Here is a 24,628-nt window from a genome sequence, read left to right on the forward strand (position 1 = left end):
GTTTAAAAATGTAACTGTTTATAAAACCTCTTATCAATTCTGCCTGGAAAAGCAGAAACATTAACAAGGTGTGTTGGGCTTTAATTTGTTAAGAGATATCTAGTCAAATGTTAGTGCTAGTGTGTTGATGGTTATAGTGTCCCTACCTGGTGCTTATCTCGTATAAACGTGATTATTTAATGTCCAGGAGGTGGCAGAAATGTGCTTTTCATGCTGTCATAAAGAAGGCCAGTACAGTGGCTGACAGGAGTTGGTCAAGTTTTCCTATGCTTGGTCTAAAACATGGAGAGATAGTGATGCTTCGTCGCATTGTGCTTGAAACCATTAATAGTATGCACAGTCTGAGCAAGATCCTAAACAGAAAGGGACTGGACAGAAGGAAACGTTAGCCTGATCCTCTAGATGTGGCAGCGTTCCTAACTGACCATCTGGAACGAAGCTGAACTTTGATTCCGATTGCAGCTTCTAATTTGGGAAAAGACTAAAGGCCGATTAAACCTAATTTTCACTACTTTGAGCGTCTTTAATCTATTCCACATGTTATTGCGCAATAGCCAGCCCCACCCCAGATCTCACAACTCATGAACTGACTACTGACCAGCTCTCCGTCTAACAGATCCGGAAAATCTCTAAAACCCTTGAGTCCTACTCTAAGACAGGCTCAGGGGAGATAAGCTATTCAAACTGGTGTCGAGAGAGACTCATCTAGCCTTTAACTACTTTCACATCAAAGAGTTATGACCTTTTTCAGGTAATGAAGCAATCAGCTGAGCAGCCCTGCAACCGCATAACTGCAGAAACCACTCTTGTTAATGGTAGCTCTTTCTCTATCAACAACAAGCACACGCTACAGACTAGACAATTTTAGTAGCTCAACATAAGCCCCAAAGTGATTATTTTATAAACGCTGAAGAAATGTCTGTAGCCACCACATTTCTAAAATCAAGGGCTTCATGGGCTTCACATTCATTAGAAGAACCATTCTCAGTAATTGGCTCAATTAATTTGACTGTCCACAAATCATATTAGAATTTTAATGGATCTTTATTTAGCAAGCTTTAGCAAGGGCAAATGACAACAGATTTGATTAATTAGGATTAATTAGGATTACATATTTAACATAAAAATATTAAAATCTCGTTCACTCTTTCCTATCACCTTTCTCTATACTGTGTCACTAATTAACTGAGCAAAACTTTAGGATGCACTTCAACTCGTACCCAGATGGGAGATGATCTCTGCAACAGAAGGTTTTTATGTCCTTGGTTAGAGTCTTGTTGTATGGCAAAATCCTCGTCTGAATGGAAGCAAAGTAGAACTGGTTGTCATCCTCCGATGACTCAGTTCTTCATCACTCAGTGATCTTTGTCCATTCACCATGTCTGCTGCAGCAGCCTTGAGATCCTTGGGTTGAGCGCAGAGCGACAGTTGAATCAGGAACCAGAGTTAAGGGCTGATAGGTCTTGTCCCCTTCTTGCAGTGCGAAGTCTTCACCTCCCTATGGTTCAAGGGTGCGGCCCACTGCTGATCTTCTGTCTGCATCTTCATATTGGCTTGACTTCAGCACTGGAGGCTAAGAACATTGCTTAATAATTTGGAGCACAGTGTAGTTCCTCTTTGGAGTTCCCCTGCCTTCCTGCTCATCTCAGGCCTTTTACTGGGCCTGACTTCTGCTCCACTTATAACAGTTTGAGAGTTACATATTAATGTAAAAAAGGCTTTTAAACCCGCCATTACTGAAGTTTCATAATTCAAATAAACCTTTCACAAATCTCCAACTAGGTTTGAAATATTCCATGTAGAATAATATGGTGTCCACCTAAAACAGAATCTGTTCTGTTTTTAAGGCAGAAAAGAGTAAAGATGCCAAACGTAGTGAAAATTAGGTGGAATCTCTGTTGTGACTTCGTTGCACTTATTGTGATGTATTTGATAATACATTATTCAATGCTATATTGTGTTCTGTGTGGAAGAACAAAAAGTAGGTATATGAGCGCATTGATCTCCCTATGTTCTTTGGTAAAATGTGTAACAAAGCATGTCATGTTCCACTGAGGTTCTGTTGCATCTACACTGAACAAAAATATAAACGCCCCCTGTCAAATATTGTTGCCATTTGTAGTTAAGAACTGGAAATGAGTATTTGCTGAAATTTTATTGTACGAAAGTAATATTGCTCTTGATTTTTATGCAATTTTTAATCCAAATTTCTTCTCCCCCAAAAAAGGAGTAGCTCAGCAAAGCAACCCGGGGAATTTTACGCAGGGAATATTACCTTCTTTTTAAGGCACACAGGTCTTACGAAGCCTTACGAAAGCCAGAAGAATGAAGTTAACATTTGGACAAGAGTTACAGAGTTGGAGAAGAAAAAGCAAGCACCTGCTATCGCCCTGGCACTGTACAGAAGAGTGCCAGGGCACGGCGATGGACATTCTGGTAGACAATCTAAATAAAGACACTGGAATGACCACATTGTTCGCTAAACTAGATGACTTGTTCCTAAAAGAGGAAAAGAACAGGATCTATGAGGCGTACTCGGATTTTGACCGAATCATAAAAGAAGTTAACATGTCGATGGCGGACTATATTATTAATTTTGAGCAGCGTCACTCGCACATGAAAAAATACAACATGGAGCTGCCTGACGCAGTTTTGGCTTTTAAGCTTTTGGACACTGCGTGTTTGGATATAACAGACAGACAGTTGGCTTCAAGGGCATGCTCAGATGTAACATTTGCTTCTATGAAGTCCTCATTGAAGTGAACATTTGGCGAGAAAAGGGGTGCGGCAGCAGATGGCATTAGCTAGGAGTCTGTGTTTGCAACAGCGGCAGAAAAGGCAGTACTGGCAGCAAAGTCCCCATCAGAAAACTCTGCAGCCCAGTACAAACCCGCTGGATAAGTACGGATGATGGTCAAAATGTGTAGTGTGCCAAAGTACTTTTCACTGGGTTAAAAACTGTCCGCACAAAGCTGATAGTGTTAAAATTGCTGAGGATACAAAAGACGTGGAGGTGTGCAATTTAACTCTGTACACCAAAGAATCACCATCAGACGAAGAAATGTTCATGACAGAATGTTTAGCTTGACAATAATAGACACTGTTTGCACTAGGACAGTTTGTGACTGTTTTGGACATGGAAAGGGACAGTGCAGTGATGTTCAACCAGCCTTTCAAACTGGACTTTACTAGTTCACATCATTACTGTGTGAACATTGTGGACAGTGAAAATAGAAATTTTATTCGCTCTGATAAGCTATTAGAAGGTACTGAGGAAGAAATACTGACTGCAACAGACAAGATGAACAAAAGTGAAAAGATGAAAGTTCTGGAGAAATTTCATAAACAGTTTGAACACACCTCTGCTGATAAAATACAGAAACTTTTGATTAGTTCTGGCAACAAGGACACAGAATGTGACAACTTGCTGAAAACGGTTGTGAACCATTGTGAAGTGTGTCAAAAATATTGTAAAACCAAACCAAAACCTGCTGTCAGCTTACCATTGGCATCTACATACAATGAAACAGTTGCTGTAGATCTGCGTGAACTTGAACCTGGGGTTTGGTACCTACACCTTATTGACCAGTTCACCTGTTTCAGTGCTGGTAGTGTCTAACCACCAAGAGGTCTTCTGAAATAGTCAAACGTTTTATCCATGATTGCATCAGTGTGCATGGCGCACCACAAAAGCTGTTCAGTGGCAATGGTGGGGAGTTTAATAATGAGGAAGTGCGAGACATAGCCGAGAACTTTAATAATGAAGTTAAGACAACACCTGCTTGCAGTCCGTGGAGCAATGGACTGTTAGAGCGCCATAATCAAACTCTGTCGGAGATCCTACTGAAAGTCAAAGCAAGTACTGGATGTGACTGGAGCACTGCCATGGACTGGGCCCTGATGGCAAACAAATCTATGCAAAGTGTCCATGGATACAGCCCACATCAGGTGGTGTTTGGGCAGAATCCCAACCTGCCCTCTGTATTAATAGATAAAGCTCCAGCTCTAGAGGGCACTACCAAGAGCGAATGGGTTGCCAAGCACATATCAGCCTTTCATGCTGCAAGAAAAGCTTTTATAGAAGCAGAATGTTCAGAAAGGATGCGCAGAGCACTAAAGAAACAGCTGCGGCCCATACACGAGCAATATGAAACTGAAGACAAAGTCTTTTACAAAAGAGTGGATTGTCCAGAATGGAAAGAACCAGGAATGGAGATTGGTGAAGATGGTTCAATCGTTTTTGTTAGACACGGAGGCACCTCTGTCAGAGTGCATCAACTCAGATTGAGAAAAGTTACTCACAAGAATGAAGTGCCTCAGATTACCTGCAATGAGGAGAACAATCAAGGACAACATAGAGTGGACATCATTGAAGAGAATGTAGGACAGGGGTCTCAAACTCCAGTCCTCGAGGGCCGCTGTCCTGCAGTTTTTAGATGTGCCACAGGTACAAAACACTGGAATGAAATGGCTTAATTACCTCCACCTTGTGTAGATCAGTTCTCCAGAGCTTTGCTAATGACCTAATTATTCTATTCAGGTGTGGTGCAGCAGAGGCACATCTAAAAGTTGCAGGACCACGGCCCTCGAAGACTGGAGTTTGAGACCCCTGATGTTGGAGTAAATTGCAGTAAATCCTGAGTATTATCTATTGCCTACTTCTAAAAATGCAGAGGCCAAGAGACAGCATAATGGGAACACCATCATAAAGACAGGTCAAATTGTGACATTCTGAAATGCAGAGGGTGTCTCACAAAAAGCCAAAGTTGTGGGGCGTGCCGGCAAAGCAACTGGGAAATACAAGAACTGGGTTAACTTTGAGCTGCTTGAGCCTGCAGAAGTGGCTGGCAACAGGGAATCAGCTAATCTGACACAGTCGGACGTCCAGGCAGATGCTGAGAATACGGGTACGCAGAAGGATGTTTTTGTGAGTAAGGACATGTCGTTTGATGAATTAAAGAAAATTTAAATAAAAAACTGGAAACAGAACGTGTTTGAAGAAATTGAGGACAAAGGACAAAAGTGTGTCTCCACCTGTTTGGTGTGCACTCTGAAAGAGACTGAAAATGGAATAATACCAAAAGCAAGATTTGTTGCACAAGTATTTGAGGAGCTACAAGTTTCTGACCTACAAAAGGACTCTCCAACCTGTGCCTCAAAGTCACTGAGACTCATGGTGGCATTTATATGTCAAAAACAATGGGAACTTCACTCTATGGACATTAAATCTGTTTTTTTCAAGGTATGCAACTGTCCAGAGACATTTTCATCAAACCTCCCCCAGAGGCCAATAGAACAGGTGTGCTTTGGAAACTGGGAAAATGTGTTTATGGTTTAGCTGATGCTTCACTGTATTGGTATGATAGGGTAAAAAGTATCATGATTGAAACAGGAGCCATCATGTCTAAGGTTGACCCTGTGGTTTTCTATTGGCTGGATGAGAACAAAACGGTAACTGGTGTACTTGCTTGTCATGTTGATGATTTTATAAGGGGTGAATCACACATATTTGCAGAGTTAGTCATACCTCAACTGAGGTCAAAGTTTAATGTCGGTTGTGAAGCACACAATAGCTTTTCCTATGTGTGGGTAGATCTTCTTACTGAAGGTAAGAAGGTACAAATACTTCAAGAAACATACATTCAGCACCTGCAGTCCATACACCTCTCACCCTCACGAGCAGCAGAGTCGGCTTCACCTCTCACTGAAAAGGAGACAGAGCAGCTCAGATCGAAGATAGGCCAACTTCTGTGGGTGGCAAGACAGAGCAGGCCTGACGCCATGTTTGATGCTAGTAATTTAGCATCTCGTCTCAAGCACACCACAGTACAGACCATTAATGAAGCAAACAGATTTGTGTGTAAGCTCAAGGCCAAGTCAGTTGAATTGAATTTTCAACATCTTGGGAAAGACAGTAACTTAAAGATGGTTACATTCACTGATGCATCTTTTGGAAATCTTTCAGATACTCAAGGTGGGCATTGTTTTGATGGGTGACAATGGGCAGTTCTCTCCCATTTCATGACAGTCATAGAGAATTAAGAGAATTGTCAGAAGCACACTGGCAGGTGAAACACTCACTACGTCTGAGGGGATTGATAATGCCATTTTTCTTCCCACACTCTTTTCTGAACTCAGTGCTGGCAGTACTGCTTGTCCTCCACCTATAATCTGTGTGACTGATAATTTCTCTCTTGTAGAGGCACTTAAGTCAACTAAGTTTGTTGAAGAGAAAAGGTTACACCTGGAAATCAGTTCAATTAAAGAGCTGATTCAAACTGAAAGAGTTTGTCAGGTGTTGTGGTCTCAAACAAAAGACCAACTCGCAGACTGTTTAACAAAGAAGGGAGCATCCACAACCTCACTCCCTAAGGCTCTTTATGAAGGACATTCAATAAATTAATTCACAAGATGTTTCACATTCTATCATGTTGAAACAGTTCTAATAAAATCCTTAAGGTCTGTGCTTTGTCATGAGTCTTCATAAAAAAAAAAATTCCCTTCTCACCCACCGCGGGTGGTGATTCTTCTTCCTCTTAGCTCGGGTCCTCTACCAGAGGCCTGGGAGCTTGAGGGTTCTGCGCAGTATCTTGGCTGTGTCTAGGACTGCACATTTCTGGACTGAGATGTCTGATGTTGTTCCTGGGATCTGTTGTAGCCACTGTTCCAGTTTGGGGGTGACTGCCCCGAGGGTCCCGATGACCACAGGCACCACTGTGGTCTTCACCTTCCAGGCCCTCTCCAGTTCCTCCCTTAGGCCCTGGTATTTCTCTAGTTTTTCATGCTCCTTTTTCCTGATGTTGCAGTCACTTGGTATTGCCACATCCACCACAACGGCTTTCCTCTGTTGTTTATCCACCACGACTATGTCTGGTTGGTTCGCCCTCACCATTTTGTCTGTCTGGATCTGGAAGTCCCACAGGATCTTAGCTCGGTCATTCTCCACTACCTTCGGGGGTGTTTCCCACTTTGATCTTGGGGGTTCCAGTCCATATTCTGCACAGATGTTTCTGTACACTATGCCTGCCACTTGGTTGTGTCGTTCCATGTATTCTTTCCCTGCCAGTATCTTGCACCCTGCTGTTATGTGTTGGACTGTCTCAGGGCACTTAAGTCAAACAAACATATATATATATATATATATATATATATATATATATATATATACAGCACAGAGGCCCTCATCCTGGCCGCCCAGGAACAGGCCCTAAACACCAGAGCAATTGAGGCCCAGATCTACCACACCAGACAAGACCCAAGGTGTAGGTTGTGCAAGGAGGCCCCTGAGACAGTCCAACATATATATATATATATATATATAGATATATATATATATATATATATATATATATATATATATATATATATACAGTACAGACCAAAAGTTTGGACACGCTTTGTAATTGAATTCAATGAGAAGGTGTGTCCAAACTTTTGTTGTTGTGCAACAAAAAATAGGGAAAAAAATTACTTGAAGGACATAGAAAATACAAGTTCAAATATTATTAAGAGCAGGTGAGTCCCGCTAGCTACACCACAAACAAGGTGTTTGTGCCGGCCACCAGAGTTTAGATAGTTGAATGTGCAGAAATCAGGAGACAAAACAGCAGCAGTCCAGAGATGGGGGAGCCCTATGAAATCACCATTTCCAAAAAACTGCGATAAACTGGAGCTGACAATGTGTTAATTGCCTACCTGCTAATCCACGCAAACATGCGCAAACAGACTCACAAGACAAGAAAGAGAAGGAGGAGAGCAGCGCATTAGAGTTCACCAACAGATGATCAAAACAGCATGCACCACACTTTCCGATCTGTCGCTGATTTACAGCCAGAATCCACAGGATGTGAGCCACACAGCAGGAGCATGAGGAGGACGTGTGTCAGACTGAATGAGGCAGCTTCTCTTATACCCACTTTGCCCAACTGAGACTTCTCACCTGGAAACTATTTACATAGAAATGTGTATTTCTATACTACTGCATTCTAAACGAAGAAATGTCAGGAGGCGTTAGACAAATGAACATTTTCGATAACGGCACAGAGGACTGGACAACATATGTGGAACGAGTAGAACAGTTCTGTCTGGCTAACGAAGTAGAGGATGAGATGGAGGTTGTTGTGTTGTTGAGCATGATGGGAGGGAAACTTACAACTTGCTGTGCTGCCTCATCACACCGGCCAAACAAGCAGACAAAAGTTTCAAGGAGACCACAGAGGTTCTTCAAAAAGATGTCCAGCTGAAGCCATTGGTCATAGCCGAACAATTCAGATTTCATAAACGAAATCAGTTAGAAACTGAGTCCACATCGGAGTACATTGCGGAGCTTCAATGGCTGTCTGTGGAGGGGCTGTCAGGTGCACTGAGGGACCGTTTGGTCTGCTGGCTACACAATGAAAGCGCGCAGAAACGACTCCTCACAGAGGATAATCTGCATTGTGGGTTAGAAATTGCTATATTTATAGAAACTGCAGCAAAAGATGCAGAAGAACTACAGGGAGAATGTACAGAGCGGTGTTCTGTAAATAAAATGCGTGCGCAGCTTGATCATAAGTTACAGATGTGGCAAAAAGTCACATGACACTGCTAATTGCTGGTTTAAGGATAAAGAATGTCTCCAAGGCAACAAAAAGGGACATATACAGAAAATGTGCAGCTCAAAACATAAGAAAAACAAAATGTGGAAAAAAAGACAAAAAAATTACATGAAGTAAATGAGATAGACTCAAATTCTACCCAGGAGAACTTGGCATGACTTGAGCTGCATGCAAAACAAGACAAGGAGAAAGATAAGGATGCAATATGGCTCACACCTGAAGTGCAAGGGGTTAAGTTAAAGATGGAACTGGATAATGGGTCAGCCCTCTGACTGATCTCATATGAAGATTACAGAAGTTTCCAAACCTGAAGCTGCAACACACCTCAGCAAAACTAGAAACATACACAGGTGAAAGAAAACTCCCTTGGGAAAAATGAAAGTGGAATATGAGAAAAATAATTGCAACCTTGAACTTTGTTCTGAAAAATGAAGGTGTTCCATTATAATGGAGGTGACGTGACTGGTTGAAACACATCTGCCTCAACTGGAAAGACTTGCACCATACCTGAGTGCAAATTCTGTAGAGGAAAGACTGTAACAGACCCTTGAGGAGCATGCCCCGGTGTTCAAAGAAGGAATTGGTACTCTAAAAAAATATTAAAGCACAGATCATATTGGAAGACGACGCAAAACCCAGATTTCACAAGGCATGTGCTGTACCATGCTGTAGTGCCCAAAGTCGAAGCAGAGCTGCAACGCTTGGAAGAGCAAGGAATACTCTCCAAAGTGGTATGGTCAGACTAGGCTACACCAATAGTGTCAGTGAGCAAGAAGACAGGTGGCAGTGTGAGAATCTGTGGTGATGGTAAGGTTTCAGTGAACCCAGTATTCTGCGTCGATCAATATCCACTTCCGCGGTTAGAAGATATATTCACAGCAGTGGCAGGTGGCAAACACTTTTCAAAAATCGACCTTGCCAAACTTATCTACAGATGGAAGTAGAAGAGACATCCAAGAAATATCTAGTTATAAATCCTCACAAAGGCCTATTCCAGTACAACCGACTGTTATTTGGTATCACCAATGCCCCAGCAGTATGGCAACATGCCATGGATCAGGTTCTGCAGGGCATTCCAGACACGATATTTTCTGGATGACATTATTGTCACAGGTGTCGACGAAGAAACCTATTTAGCTAACCTAGTAGCAGTCCTGGCCAGGTTAGAAAAGTGTGGACCGAGAGCAAACAAAAGCAAATGTGAGTTCTTCAATGATGCTAGTGAGTATTGTGGACATCAGATTGACAGGCATTGACTCCACAAAATCAACGACAAAGTTTAAGCAGTCTTGAATGCACCAACGCTTAGAAATGTTAGTGAGCTACCCTCTTTCTTGGGCTTAATTAATTACTGTCACAAGTTTCTACCGAACCTGTCAATAATTCTGAATCTACTACATACGCTCCTGCAACACAATGTCAAACAATCAACCAATCAAATTTTATTTGTATAGTGTAACGCTAATTGTGGCTAGGCGCCTGACTACGGCCAACTATTGTGGTATGGCAATCAGAAAGATTCGGCTGAGGAGCCCCTGTGTCAATAAACACCATCCGACAGAAAGTAAAGTTAAGTTACTGTATTTTAATGTATACTTTTCCATATATTTAGAAAGGTATTTAATAATAATAATAATAATAATATTTTCTTATAAATATAAACAATAAACACAACAAAAAACAACAATAACAAACATAAATAAACCCTGATGAGACAAGAGTTTTTCTTTCTCTCATTCAAGTCTGTGCTTTTTGTGGGTAAGGTTAATGATTCACCAAACAATAGTCCAACTGGTTTTAGTCCATGATCCAAGGGAAGAAGAAGGATAAAGGTCCGGGAAAAAAGAGGTCGTTTGGTTGTGTTACATCCTACTGCAAAGCTGCGGCGATCCCGTGGTAGCTCACCATCCTGACGTGGAAACAGTTGGGGGGGGAAAAAACCTGACCGTCGAGTGGTTGTCACAACACACCCAGTGTAATGCTTTGGCTGTGTTAATTTGGGTCAATTTCGCAATGTTCTTCGGCGATTCAGGAAAACGCCCACACATGCAGCTAGCCACAGCAGCAGCAGCAACAGCAATGGAGGAGATCTGAGTTCGCCATCAACCCGGAACTTAAAGTGTGCTTTCCCGTTTGATCCGCCAAAATAAGATGCGGGTGATTATTTTATGCAGGTCACAATAGCACATTTCAGCAACAAGGCATTCCAAAGTGCTTTAAATTATATCAGACACAGAAACACAATGCAACATAGAATCAACAATCAAAACACAACATTAAGTCAAGTTCCGTCAATAAATTTGTAATTGATTACGTTTCAAATGCAATCCTATACAGGTGGGGTTTTAGCCGAGATTTAACTGTTTCAGCTGTTTTACAGTTTTCTGGAAGTTTGTTCCAAATTTATGATGCATAGATGCTGAATGCTGCTTCTCCTCGTTTGGTTCTGGTTCTGGGGGTGCAGAACAGATCAGAACCAGAAGATCAGAGAGGTCTGGAAGGTTAATGCAACAGCAGTAGATCTTTAATGTATTGTGGTGCTAAACCATTCAGTGATTTATAAACTAACAACAGTATTTTAAAGTCTATTCTTTGAGCTACAGGGAGCCAGTGGAGGGACTTTAAAACTGGTGTTATGTGCTCTATCTTCCTGGTTTTAGTGAGAATGCGAGCAGCAGCATTCTGGATCAGCTGTTTGATTGATTTGTTGGACAGACCTGTAATGACGCTGTTGGAATAATCAATACGACTGAAGATAAACGCCTGGATGAGTTTCTCTAGATCTGACTGAGACGTTAGTCCTTTAATCCTGGAAATGTTTTTCAGGTCAAAGAAGGCCAACTTTGTAACTGTCTTTATGTGGCTTTGAATGTTCAGGTCAGAGTCCATCACTACTCCCAGGTTTCGGGCTGATCGCTGGTTTCTAGTTGTAATAACTGAAGCTGTGCACCGACTCTAGATCTATAGCTCTAGATCGTTCCTCTTCAGGTCCAAAAATAATAACTTCAGTTTTGTTTCTGTTCAGCTGTAGGAAGTTTTGGCACATCCACACATTTATCTGTTCTAAGCATCTGTTCAGTGATTGGATGGGTTCTGAGTTTCCCGGTGATGTCGTAATGTAGAGCTGTGTGTCATCTGCATAGTTATGCTAGCTAATATTATTTCCTTTTATAACCTGAGCTAGTGGGAGCATATAAATATTGAATAAGAGGATTGAACCTTGGGGTACCCCACATGTGACCTTTGATCTCTTTGATGAGAAGTTTCCAGTTGAAACGAAGAAATCCCTGTTCTTTATGTACATATCATATCATATTGGGTTCTCTCAAAGTTTAGAATTTTTAACTAACTTCTTTTTGTTTCCTTATCTGTTGGTAGGCGATGAAAACTAAATTTTTTGTTTTAGGAGCACGTTCAAAACACACTTGCTGCAGCCACAAATTAAACTTGGTCTGATTATTATAGTAGACCCTCGAACAGCACAACAGTGACCCGGGTTCCAAGTGCATCTTATGACACTTTCCAGTGACAAGTTGCTCTCTGTAACAGGTTAATGTGTGATTCGGTTCGGTTCTAATCCAGTGGGGAGATTATCCGTATTACCATCTGAAGCGCATCAGCAGAGGTCTTTTCTCCAATGATTTGCAGCGACATTCAGCAACGGAGAACCTCGAGGTTCTGGTTCTGATGCACTAAATAAACCTGCATATTTTATTTTGTCTTAAAAAATTATTGCTGGCCCAAACATGATAAAGACTCAGATCATGAACTTTATTATTTCTTACATTCAAACAAAAAATCCAATTCACGTCACGCCGAGCTAATATTATATTATTAGATTATTAGGTCTGTTGTTTTATACTGTCAGCACAAAGCTGGTCAGAACTCTGACCAGCTACTCTGGTTTTCTCTTTTTTTATTACTGTCCGTTCGTCAGAGAAACGAGCTGCTAGCAGCACTGCTAACTCATGGTTATGCTGTTACCAAACTTAACGATTGTGTTCCTGTCACACCCCGTGATTAAACTCACAATTACGATCCTTTGTACTGAGCAGCTCTCTGATAGTAGATGTTGTGTCCGTAAATAAGTTTTACTAAATATTGTGTTATAACCGAAAAGAGAGATGTAACTTGTATCATGAATATAGATTAGCAAAATTATAAATTACAGTGAAATACTGCTACTTCTGCTACTTGAAATACTGCGCCAGAAGTGAGACCCATAATAGTTTCTACAGTAACGTCCTGTACAGTTGTTCCAACCTTTCTAATAGTGAGAAAGATAAACCTTATTTTTGTGTTTCGAAGGTAGTTGGTCACAAGGGAGTTAATTTTAAAAATCTTTCCAAAAAAAGTTTAGAAAAGCGGATCAACAATCTACAGCTAAAAACAGCAGGTGCAGAAATTAACAATGCCAGAGTTTGGAGCTCCGACTTTCTAGCAGGTAAAGATAGCATCGTGTGAATTGTATTTTCAGATATTTTATTGGACAAGTAAGATAAGGTAAGATATATTATTTTTATGCCCTAGCGTGGATGTCCTCAGAGTGCTAAAGCTGTTAGCAGCTAGCTCTGTGCTGAGTCACTGACAGAAAATTTATGTTTATTCAGTGGGACTTTCATGCTAAAAAAAAAAGCTAAATAAATTAAATATAACTCATTAATGGTTTGTTTAACAATTATATGAAAATTTTTAAGGAGCTGGGAAGTGTACTTTGTAAAAGTTCAAACAACAATATTCATAGTTGTATTGTTTTGTTACCATAGCTACAATCTGATGCTGTGAGTTTAATCTTTGAATTTGAGCTTTGTTTGTTCATAAAAATGAGTAAACTGTGATTATAACTTATTGCTTTTGGCCAATTAAACTAGTCCCCCTCTTCCATATGCCACTAAATTTAACACAGGAGCTGTTAAGAGGTGCTGATGTTTTTAGCAACAAAAGGGGCCCCAAGTCAAGGCCTCATACAGCCTTGGACCGGCCCTGCATGATGAGTTAATCTCACTGCACTGCGCAATGATGCGCAACAAACGGGAGATTTAATTCAATGCTGCTAATGAGGCTTTATTAGCTCTTCCATTTTGTGTCTGTTGAGGTTTTAATAAGGGGACAGAAACTACTTTGGTTGGTCAAGTTTGTGAGACAGGTTTCTCTGATCTCCGCGCGGCTGCACATTTTAACTCTGGCTGACTAAGTGGACAAAACATTTGATATGGTTTGATGCATCGTTTAACTGGAAAAATAATACTACTTCTAATAATAAAATAATATAAAACCAGCGTGATGCGGTTCATGCAAAGCTGCACAGCCAGAGCTAACGTGGTGGGGTTTAATCTCCTACCTTGATCAAAACTTCTGGAAAGAAACATAATTCCTCACAGGGGCTTGATGTAGATATCCATACGGCCAGGCTGTGTCCAATTTGAGTGAAAGGAGGCTCAAGTGAAAGGTGGTAAACTTAAAACATTGAGCTGCTGCAGCGCAGCCACCAGGCCTATAATACACTGGGGTTATCCCTGCAGGACACCTGAGCTCATCGAAATAACATGGGTTAGTTTGTGGTTAGTGATAGCATTGTTATCATAGACTAATTACTTAAAATAGCACAACTCACTAATGCTTCTTTTGATCATAAATGCTTGACCCAACCTAAAACTAAATGAATGCATTCTCCAGGCTTTTTCATACTTTCTTCTGGCTCGTGGTATAATATGAGGTCTGCAGTTCCAGATATTTAGTTATGTGGATCGCCTCGACACTGGGTAAATCCTCAAGATTATAAGATAAGTCTTTTTTACCGTGATAATACGGATCATATCCTAAATATGCGTGTATTTTTTTTGAGATGCCTTGTCTGTTCCTGCCTAATGGTTCATTCCTTCTTGGAGGCTTAACAGTGATGGTGTTCAGCAGCAGTCGGTAGAAGACAAGAACGACGGTGGCAATTACTATGCTGCTAAGAAAAACAATAGTGTTAGGTTTAAAAAAAATAGAGATAGTGTCAATTTATAGCCCAGTTCTCAGAGAGGTGGGTAGATTGTGTGAGATTATCAACCATTTAGCACAGTTAGCTTAGCTACAGACTACTGTTTGCTTCCATTTCACTAGCATTTAATGAAGGAAGGAAAAAATGGCCAAGATATTCATATATTTAACTTATCCCTGTACCTTTTACCACACTTAAGAGATGAGTCAGTCAGCAACAGCTCGAATCCCCTCCTTCCTGATCTGTCCTCTCCTAAGTGATATGAAAGCTGCAGTATGTAACTGTTATATATATATATTTTTTTTTTTTGCATATTTTTAAAACTGTCATTATGTTGTGACAGTATGGCATGAGAGATAATCTGAGAACAATGTATTTCCTTTGCTTTCTCCCAGTGCTATCTAGAAATAACCAATCAGAGGCAAGAGGCGGGTTTTAGGTTATTATGGTTTCAATGTCAATCACAATCTCATGTGGCTGCTTCCTCCCCTTGGTCTGTGCTGTGCTGAAACTAAGTTTCGTAACAATATTTCTTTCTTCACCATTAGCATATTTAGCAGTGAGTGAATGAGGTTGATTGACAGTACTAAGACTGCTCTCCTGGTTCTGATTGGTTGTTTTTGGTCAGAACGGCACATTTCTTTAGACAGCAGTAGCAGCTCAAAGAGGAGTGGAGGAGATTGATTGTTTTCACAGATTATCCTATCCAAACTGTCAAGCATGACTTTAACAAATATGGAGAAAACATATTTTTTATAAATTCATATACTGCAGCTTGAATAAAATGCAGCTATATAGCATTTTTGGAGAAGTCTGGATTGGTTCATTTATATTTTGCATGTTGTCTATGACTGTTGCTCATGTTGAGAGACATTTCAGTGAGTTAAAACTAATAGAAGAAAATTTAAGCAACCTACTTGCATACCGTATGTGGACTGTTGCATGTAAAAAGTCTCAAGAAATTATAACAGCAGGTGCGCAAGAAGGGGCCCAATTTAATTTTGGTCATGGGGCCCAAGATTCCTGGTGGTGCCCCTGATGGCAGTGTAGTAGTCTTACGGCTTAAGGAAGCTGTTATGGAATTTAGTTGTTCTGCTTTTGAAGTTGCTGAACCTTTTCACAGAGGACAGAGGGGAGAACAAACCATGGTGAGGGTGCAAGGGATCTTTTATAGTCGCCCAAGCCTGGACAGGCAGCACCTGTGAGCGGTGTTAAGGATGAAAGGAAGCTCAGTCCCTATGATTTTCTCAGCTGTCCTCACCACTCTCTTCACATGTTGCCAGTCAGAGGTATCAGATGCTCCAAACCAGACAGAGATACTGCTGGTCAGTATATTCTCTACTGTCCCTCTACAGAAAGTTGTGAGGATGGGAGGGGGGCGGTTTACTCTTCTCATCCGACGTAAAAATTGCAAATGTTGCTGAACTTTCTTCACCAGGCCAGAGGTTTGGCGGGACCAGGTCAAAGTGTCAGTGATCTGTATCCACAGGAATTTGATGTTCCTGACCTGTTCCACTATGGCATCGTTGATGAATGAAATGTAAATTAACATTTTGATGTGTAACGATGCCCCTGACAATTGTTGACTGTGTGTTCTACAACTTTGTATTTTAGTGTGTGTTTTTATGATCCAAAGCCCTTTGAACTGCTTTGTTGTTGAAATGTGGTACGCAAATAAACTTGATTGATTGATTCATAAAGAAAAAACTAATAGGCCTGTAAGAGCCGGGATTCTTACTGGTTGATAGTGTATCAAATAGTTATGCAATAAAATGCAAATGAATTACTCTATCAAGAGTACCTGTGATTATTATAGACTTCTAAATACTTTGCAAGTGGAAAAACCTGCAAAATTGGCAGTGTATCAAATAATTGTTCCCTCATGGTGATAAAGTTACAATTTGCCATTTTGTTGTAAAATGTGCTGCTCACATATTAGTGCAACTGTCGCATTGTCTGTTGAGGTTGCATTGTTATTTTCAATGCAACCTCAGATGTGTGCCAGTTCTATGGTTGAACTTCAAAGATTCCATTGAGTTTACATGGAATAACAATAAAAGAAATTGAATGTTTATGACTGCATTTTCATTAACTATCCAGAGGATGGCGACAGAGACCACTAAAAATGACAGAGGGGATGTGAGGGTGTGATTTTCATCTTTGCTCCTGTCCTGCAGATCGCTCTGGGAACTGTGACCAATGTGGAGGAGGCTGTGAAGTGGCTCAGTTACACATATCTGTATGTCCGAATGAGGGCCAACCCACTGGTGTACGGCATCAACCACAAAGCCTTTCAGGTTGGTGAAGCCTTTATTGCTCCTCTTGGCAAAGGCCTCCCAGGATTATTATTACTTTTAAAGTACAGAAGGTGAAGCCGGCAGCAGAAAATTTCTAAATATATCATATCTAAATTATTCAACCCAACCCAGCTCTAGTCTGTAGGCATTGTGTCTGAGCCCGATCCAACCCAACTAACTTAAATTTAGGCCTGAGCTTAAAGTAAACTCGACATATTGTTTTAGTTACAAATTTACAGATTTTGTTTTAAGAGCACAATTTAAGTAAAGAGTATGACTCCTGCTGTTTTAAGCTTTTGTTTATCATCTTCCTGCTCCATCTTGTCACGTTTTGTAATCGCAAGGTGAGCCATGTGCAAATCTTCTGGGATGTGTTATTGATAGGATCCTATCTCCACTGCTGCTCAAGAGAGCTTTCTGCTCATGCAGGAACAGCAAATATTATTGTCATTTAAAAACTTCTATGTCAAAAACTTAAAGAAAAAAGCATGTAAATGTCAAAAAAAACATGTGTTCCCTATATTTTCAAAGCTGCAGCATCTTTCTTACAGGATACTGAATAAAAAAACATAAGACTTGACTTTTCTGTCGAGTGGACCTGTTATTTCCTCATCTGGTTAAATGCATCTAATTCTTGTTTTTACACAATAATACATAGATTACAGTAACTTTATATCAAACACTCTCAGTTGTTTTTCTCTCTGATATTGCAGGCTTTATTAAACGCACCACAGAAGCCCAACCCGGATCTACCATCCAGTAAATAATTCTGGCTGGGTGGGACTCGGGCCATAAATCAAAACTCTATTCCCTCCTAATCAGCTGTAAAGTTGCTCAAATTAGAACAGCTGATGAAGATACAATTTGTCTCAGGATCCCTCTAAATGGTTATTTTTAATTAAAGCAAAATGGAAATATAAAAAGGAGAAACGCATTCACTAAATGTTAGTAATTGCAAATATTATTTCAGTCCTACATAACCGGACAAGAAATGCATTTGTACCTCAGATGGATCCAGCTTTGGAGCTGCACAGGAAAGAGCTTGTGATGGAGTCTGGCCGGAAGCTGGACAAGGCCAGGATGATCCGCTTTGATGAACGCACCTGCTACTTCGCCTCTACAGACCTGGGCAGGACAGCCAGCCACTTCTATATCAGATATAATACCATTGAGGTAGACCCAGTTTAGTGTCTTTTTAATGTTTAGTCAAGTCTAGTTTATTTGTAAAGTACATTTCAGCAACAAGGCAGTTCAAAGTGCTTTACATCATAAAAGTATCACATAGTCACCAATTATGAAACAAGCAAAAACCAAGACATTTTGCCGAAAAGGGATAAAAGATCTAAATCATCAAGCAACTACACATCAAATATGTGGATCAATGTTCCACTTACCACTATTCAAAGGTTTAGGTTTACTGTGGAAAGCTGATGCATCAAACTGAAATTACTGCCAGCTTCTTTAATCCTAAATGTAATATGCACCCTGAAAGACCAGATGTAACTCCTCTAACTTTCATTTCCACTTTCTTTATGCATGAAGACATTCAACGAACTTTTTAACTCACAGAAGACTGAAGCAGACATCCTCAGTATTGTGTCCAAGGCAGAGGAGTTTGATCAGTTGAAGGTAGGAGGATCTGATGCTGAACTGTCTGTTCATCTTTATGTGATAATTTAGAAACAAGGGTTATTACTGACTTGACCCAAAAATTGCAAACCAAGATAAGCCAATAATATTTTTTATAAATTTTGATTATGTTTTATATGAGCCAGTACAGGAGGCAGGGGGAATCTTGTCCACAGGACATTTATTTATTGTATGTTTTTTGGTCTTTGGTGGCTGTTCATATTCAGGTTTTCTAAAGGTTTAATGTGGTCCAGCAATCCAATATTAAAGTTATGTTTTGTTTTATTTTGATTTAATTGCATAAATATTGCGTGGCTGCATTAATCTGCCCCAAGCCAACATCTTCTGCCCAGACAATTTGTGGAGCATGCAGATGATAAAATAGAATTTGCATCACCTTTTCTGGACTTTATAGAGGCAGAGCCTCAAGACATAACAGTGTGCTGCCATAAAGTGAAGGTGGTGTGCTGGAATTTTTTGGTAATCCTGCTCAAGATAGGCATTGCTGGAAGAATGTTTTCTTTATTATTTTTAATCATTCTTTACATGATCCAAATATTTGATAAGCAATATCTTGTCATTGTATATATGCCTCCTGCTATCCTCAGTGACCGCAGACATCACTGCATGACTGCTTACATCTACTTTTCAAAAGTGTTAAATATAAATGCAAAAACAGATCTAGCAATTTGGTTCAGGTTTAGGAAATCACATTTCAGGTTGTTATTGCGCCACATCCCCCCCCTCCTCCTTCTCTCTCTACTTCCTCACTCTCTACTTCCTCTTCTGAGAGGGGAGATGTGGTACCAGCTCTCCATCTAACGGGTTAATCGAGTTTCCTAAATCTGCTGAGTTTTACCCTGTCCAGAACTGAAGTAAACTCTGTTTAAGCATCGAGAAACGATTCGCCTGGTTTCTGACGACCTCCATCCAGGTGTCCCACCCTTCTTCCCCCTGTGAATTAGCCAGACTGAGCAGCCTGCAGCCAACTAGTTTCACAGAGCACACCTGTTAACGGTCGCTCGTTCTCTTTTATTACAATTTGCTCTTGTTACTGAACCAGGTAGGTTTTAGTGACTCGGGCGAGTCCCAAGGATGATGTTTTAAATTTGGGCTATCAGGAACCAATAAACATTTTCCACCTCTTCCTCTCCAGAATCGAACATCATAGCTATTTTACAACCATCAAAGAACTTTAAGGTGACTCATTAATTGAATGTCCACAACGTCTTTTAGATTTTCTTGATGCTAAATATTTTATTAGTAAGGCAATTTTGCAAGGGTCAGTACAGCTTAATGCAGTAGCAGAAATAATCAAATAAGAAAAATCAATCATCTAGTCTATCTTTCCCTAATGCTGACACTGAGAACTAAAAAGTGAACCTTTGAGAGAGACGGACGGAGTTTGGCTTTTCGAACCCCAGACCTGGCCTGATGATGAAGGAGGTGTTACAGCAGTAGGAGGATGTTGGTCGACGAAGGCAGGGATCTCTGTAGGTCTGATGAGCTTTCTTCTCCTCATGGATGGTGATGTCACACAGGACTTGGGTGCTGGCAGAAAGGAAGGCATCAGTTCTTCTTCTTTGTTCTTTGTTCTTTGTCTTTGCCTTTGCCTTTACCTTGGTCTTCATCTTCGTCTTTGGGGTCTGAATCCAGCTGATGAGAGAAGTGCAATTTGAAGCCACATGTTGCGGGGCAGACGGGTTGGTCCCCATGATCAGGACAGTCTTCGGCTCTGTGGCCCCGGCTCTTCTTCAGCTGCAGAGTTCTTTGTCCATCTCGATCTTGACTCGAAGCTGCCTGGAGGATCCAACCAAAGTTTCCTCTTTTGCACCCACCTTTTATAGGGTTCATCCACCCTTTTGGTTCATTTGCATTGGCTAGCACTGTTGCTGTGCTTATTTCATTGGCTACCTGCTTGGACAGATGATCTCAGATCCATCACTGTCTTAGAGACATTGTGTCCTGATGTCTGTGCTAATGTCTCAGGTTGCTTAACAACCTGTTTCCAAATAAGGCGTTGACCATCTCTGGTCTCCTGTTAGTTCCCCTTTTTCCCTTAACCTTTCACCTACTATATACCTCCAACACATCAGTGATCTTTAATTGCAGTTACACCTTTTACACCATTTCACGTTCAGAGTAAAAATCACATTTATAACTTCTTTTACTTCTCTGATTTATCATTCATTTATAATGTTATGATAACCATAATTTATCAGTTACTCTTATTATAATCTTAATGTGAGTTATTACAAATGTTTTCTGTAAAGAAACCAAGAATAATCCATGATTCTTATTATTTGATATCAAAGTTACAGTTACTTGTTTTACCTGTAAGAGTACCCACTAATGCAAGTGTAAGTGTAAGTATTATTACAAGCAAACCAATATTAATATAATTATTTTACTTTGAATCTTATCCAATTACTCACAATCTTTAGATTTCTTTCTTTAAAACTTTCATGCTTTGAGATAGGGAATAGTCTGAACTATTTTTATAAATCTGCAGGCTGGAAACTTACTTCCTCTTTTTCCAGGAAACCTGCTCTTCCTGTTTCATGACTCTCTCTGTCTTGACTATGATTTCTTATGATTAAATAGAAAAAAGTAGAATTAAAGCAAAGTTTGCAGGAGACAGAAACAACACACACAACCAAATTGATTTTATTGACATTTAAGTCTAATGTTGGGTCTAGATTTCACTTGAGTAATTAATTTTAAAGATAACTTTATTTATTGTTACTGTTAAACTAAAATCTCCAGCATGGGGAAGTGGGATGATCTCGGATTTTCTTGACAAGGTGTTAAGTCATTCATTTGCATATCCTCTTCCCAGTATTTTGCACTTCCTAATGATCAACATATGCTTTGCATATCCATAAAGGCAGACATGCTACATTTATTGTGCCTTCGATTCTCCTCATTTTGCTATGCAGCCCTGTTTGTGCTTTGTTTGTAGATGAAGTTTGCACGATACCAAATTTTGTACCTGTTTTTTGTATGTAAACCTTTACTATATTAGATCCTCTATCTGGGACTCATTTCAACCTGTTAGACGTCAGCACCACTAATGCAGTGTCTATTGGTAGGTCCGTGATGAGGAGCTGGAGGAGCTGGATCAGTTGCTGCAAAACCATTGCATCCTTTCTGCAGCGGGCGGTGTGGAGAACGGTTATGGCAAAGTAAACATTTTGCTGCAGACTTACATCGGACGAGGAGAAGTTGATAGCTTCTCACTCATCTCAGACCTGTCATATGTGGCACAGGTAAGGATAAAATCATGACACTCTCTGGTTTTCAGTCAACTTTTTCACCTGTGAAATGTTCCAAACAAGGTTGTTTTTTATATTCCTCAACTTTCCCAGTTACATAGTGTCGTGGAAAAAATACTATTTCCATGCAGTGTCCAGGTAAAATCACTCAATCAGGTTTATTCATATATTGTGCACAGTACAGAGAGCTTGTAGGACAATCAGTAATGAAGCAGGTCTGGAAGAAAAGCTCTGTCAGGCAGAGACAACACATGAGTTTTATACCAAGAATAAAGAATTAACAACAAAGGGAGAGTCACCCTGGTTCTGATGCAGCTGTAGAAAACAACTTCCAACCTTCTACATGTAACCCAAATAGTTCTTTTGGTGAGAGTTCACAATCATTCATTTAACATGACTAGCAGATGTGACCTTATTGTAATTTTCCATCAAACACCACAGTTTCAATAAAGGTTTGTTTATGAGACACCATTGTTTTTATTGAGATTTACAGGAGTGTCCTGGGATGGACAGCATTTTAAGCAACTATCATGTGTCCAGGAGACACAAACTGGTTCAGTCCATCCAGATATATGGAATCCATTTTGACACAAAGTCACTTATTAGGACACCATTAAAACAAACTTAAGGAATGTTATAGTTTCTCACAGAGAGGCAAAGCACAAATTATTAAAGAATATAGTAACAGATCTATTTGTACAGCAGAACCTGGACTACAGGACTTTTTACGTGCTCCAAACTCACCTTAAATACTCTAGTGCCATCACACTTTCTCGCATTGTCAGATGCCAACAGAAACAAGGAAAGTTTATCTTCCCTTAGTTGGTATGCCATGAGAATTTTATTTCAGAGATAAATAAAATGTACCTCCAGGTTTCCACGCTAGAGTTTGTTAGACCTGTGTCTTATGTTTCTTTTTAACCATTCCAGCTGTCTCCAATAGACTCTAGGACCCAGTGGAGAGCCTAACAATAGGAACAATAGGACTAGGTTATAGTCCTATTATTCACTAAGTGGGGAACCTCTCCCTTGCTTGTAAACGACTGAGTTTTTTGTTGCATCTCTCTTTGTACCCAGTCATGATACGCATTTGTTCTCAATCAACTTGTTCACCTGTGAAATGTTTCAAACAAGTTTTGTTTAAAATTCCTCAACTTTTCCAGTCTTTTATTGATCTTGTCAAACTGTTTTAGAATCTGTTGCAGGCATATTTGCACAAAAAAAGCCTCACAAAGTTTATCCATTTGAACATTACTTTTCTTTATAATTCAGTTGAATATAGGTTGAAAGGGATTTTCAAGTCATCATTTTATTTATATTTTTGCACAATGTCCAATTTCATTGGAATTGGGGATGTACCTCCTTTTGATCATTATATTCATATTCTGTCTTCGGATGACGCACTCTGTGAAACCTGGTAGATGTGGACTCATGAAGCTGCTTTGATCATGTGCTGTGTGTCATTACTGCAGAACATCTTGTATGAATGGAAGGTTGAGAGGCAAAGTCATAGAACAGCAGGAATGTATTTCTTTTGGGCATTTAAATAGATTATAATCAAACAGACTATAATTGATTTAAATGTTAAAGGGTAAACTTGGGTACAGTGGTGGCACAGGGGTGCAAGACACCTGCTGTCACAGGTTTGAATCCTGATCTGATGACCATCCCTCTCTCTCACAACATACATTCCTGTCAACTCACTTTCAAATAAAGACCACTAGAGCTAAGTAATTCCTTAAAAAATAATAAAAAATGTTTCATGCTTGTATAGCACTTTATTGACTCAGGGGACTCCAAAGTGCTATACACAATCATCTATCCATTAATCTTCCCATTAATACACACATTCGCACACTGATATAGTAAGCCAAACAATCCACACCACCAGCAGGCAAAGACAAGACGACTGACGAACGTATATCAGACTAATAATATATTCCAAATTTACTGGACTTTTTTCGGTAACACTTTTTTTGACAGGTTGTGAATAAGACTGACATGACACTGTCATAAACATGACATAACACCTGTCATGAACATGCGTAAGTCTTCAAGAATATTTATGACTGTTATCATAAAGTGTCATTTGGTAAATGATGACATTTTTAACATTATTCAAAATGTCTTTGTTATGACAACTCGACATTAACCAAAAAATCATGATCTGACATAAATTTGTTATAAAAGTATTACAGATTCAACTTTAAAAATGACAATTTAATCAGTAATAGCTTTTATGTTATTAAAGCTAAAGTTTAATCAGTAATTGGTTAATGTCAAGTTGTCATATCAAAGACATTTTGAATAATGTCAACCTTGTATTAAAAGTGTCATGATTTACCTAATGACACTTTATGATAACGGTCATAAAAATTCATTTAGACTTAGACATATTTATGACATATTTATGACAGGTGTTATGTCATGTTTATGACAGTCTTATTCACAACCCCTCAAATAATGCGTTACCCAAAACTGTCTTGTCCAAGTTAATGTCAGGTTGTCATAACAAAGACATTTTTGTCTAGGTCAGCGGTTCCCAAAGATTTTCTGGGTCCCCCTATGGATTCCAATAACATCCCCCCCAAAAGAGAAAAAAAAAATCAACTGGGCACACACATTGTTCAACCAATCATAAACCTATAAACATATTTTGTTTTCAAACTCCACTGAAGTTTATTTCATACTTCAGGTTGCAACAAAACACACTACAAACCATCTTTACAGTGAAACACTTTTGTGTAACAGTTTTTTTTTTTTTTTTTTTTCCCCATTCATCCATGCTGCTTCCCGCACAGGATGGAAGTGTGGAAGCCTCCTAGGGGGGCACTCCACACTTTG

General features: G+C 39.8%; 1 protein-coding gene across 1 annotated transcript in view; it reads left to right on the forward strand.

Moving 5' to 3' along the window:
• ascc3 (activating signal cointegrator 1 complex subunit 3) overlaps window positions 1-24,628 on the forward strand; it is a 206,336-nt gene that overhangs the window by 123,046 nt on the left and 58,662 nt on the right. Inside the window, exons 16-19 of the mRNA XM_044116965.1 lie at window positions 16,761-16,880; window positions 17,889-18,053; window positions 18,423-18,509; window positions 21,602-21,778. Coding sequence (XP_043972900.1) covers window positions 16,761-16,880; window positions 17,889-18,053; window positions 18,423-18,509; window positions 21,602-21,778 — 549 coding nt within the window. The remainder of the gene's footprint in view (window positions 1-16,760; window positions 16,881-17,888; window positions 18,054-18,422; window positions 18,510-21,601; window positions 21,779-24,628) is intronic.

The sequence above is a fragment of the Gambusia affinis genome, linkage group LG05, assembly GCF_019740435.1.
Source record: "Gambusia affinis linkage group LG05, SWU_Gaff_1.0, whole genome shotgun sequence".
In the NCBI taxonomy this organism is placed as follows: domain Eukaryota; kingdom Metazoa; phylum Chordata; class Actinopteri; order Cyprinodontiformes; family Poeciliidae; genus Gambusia; species Gambusia affinis.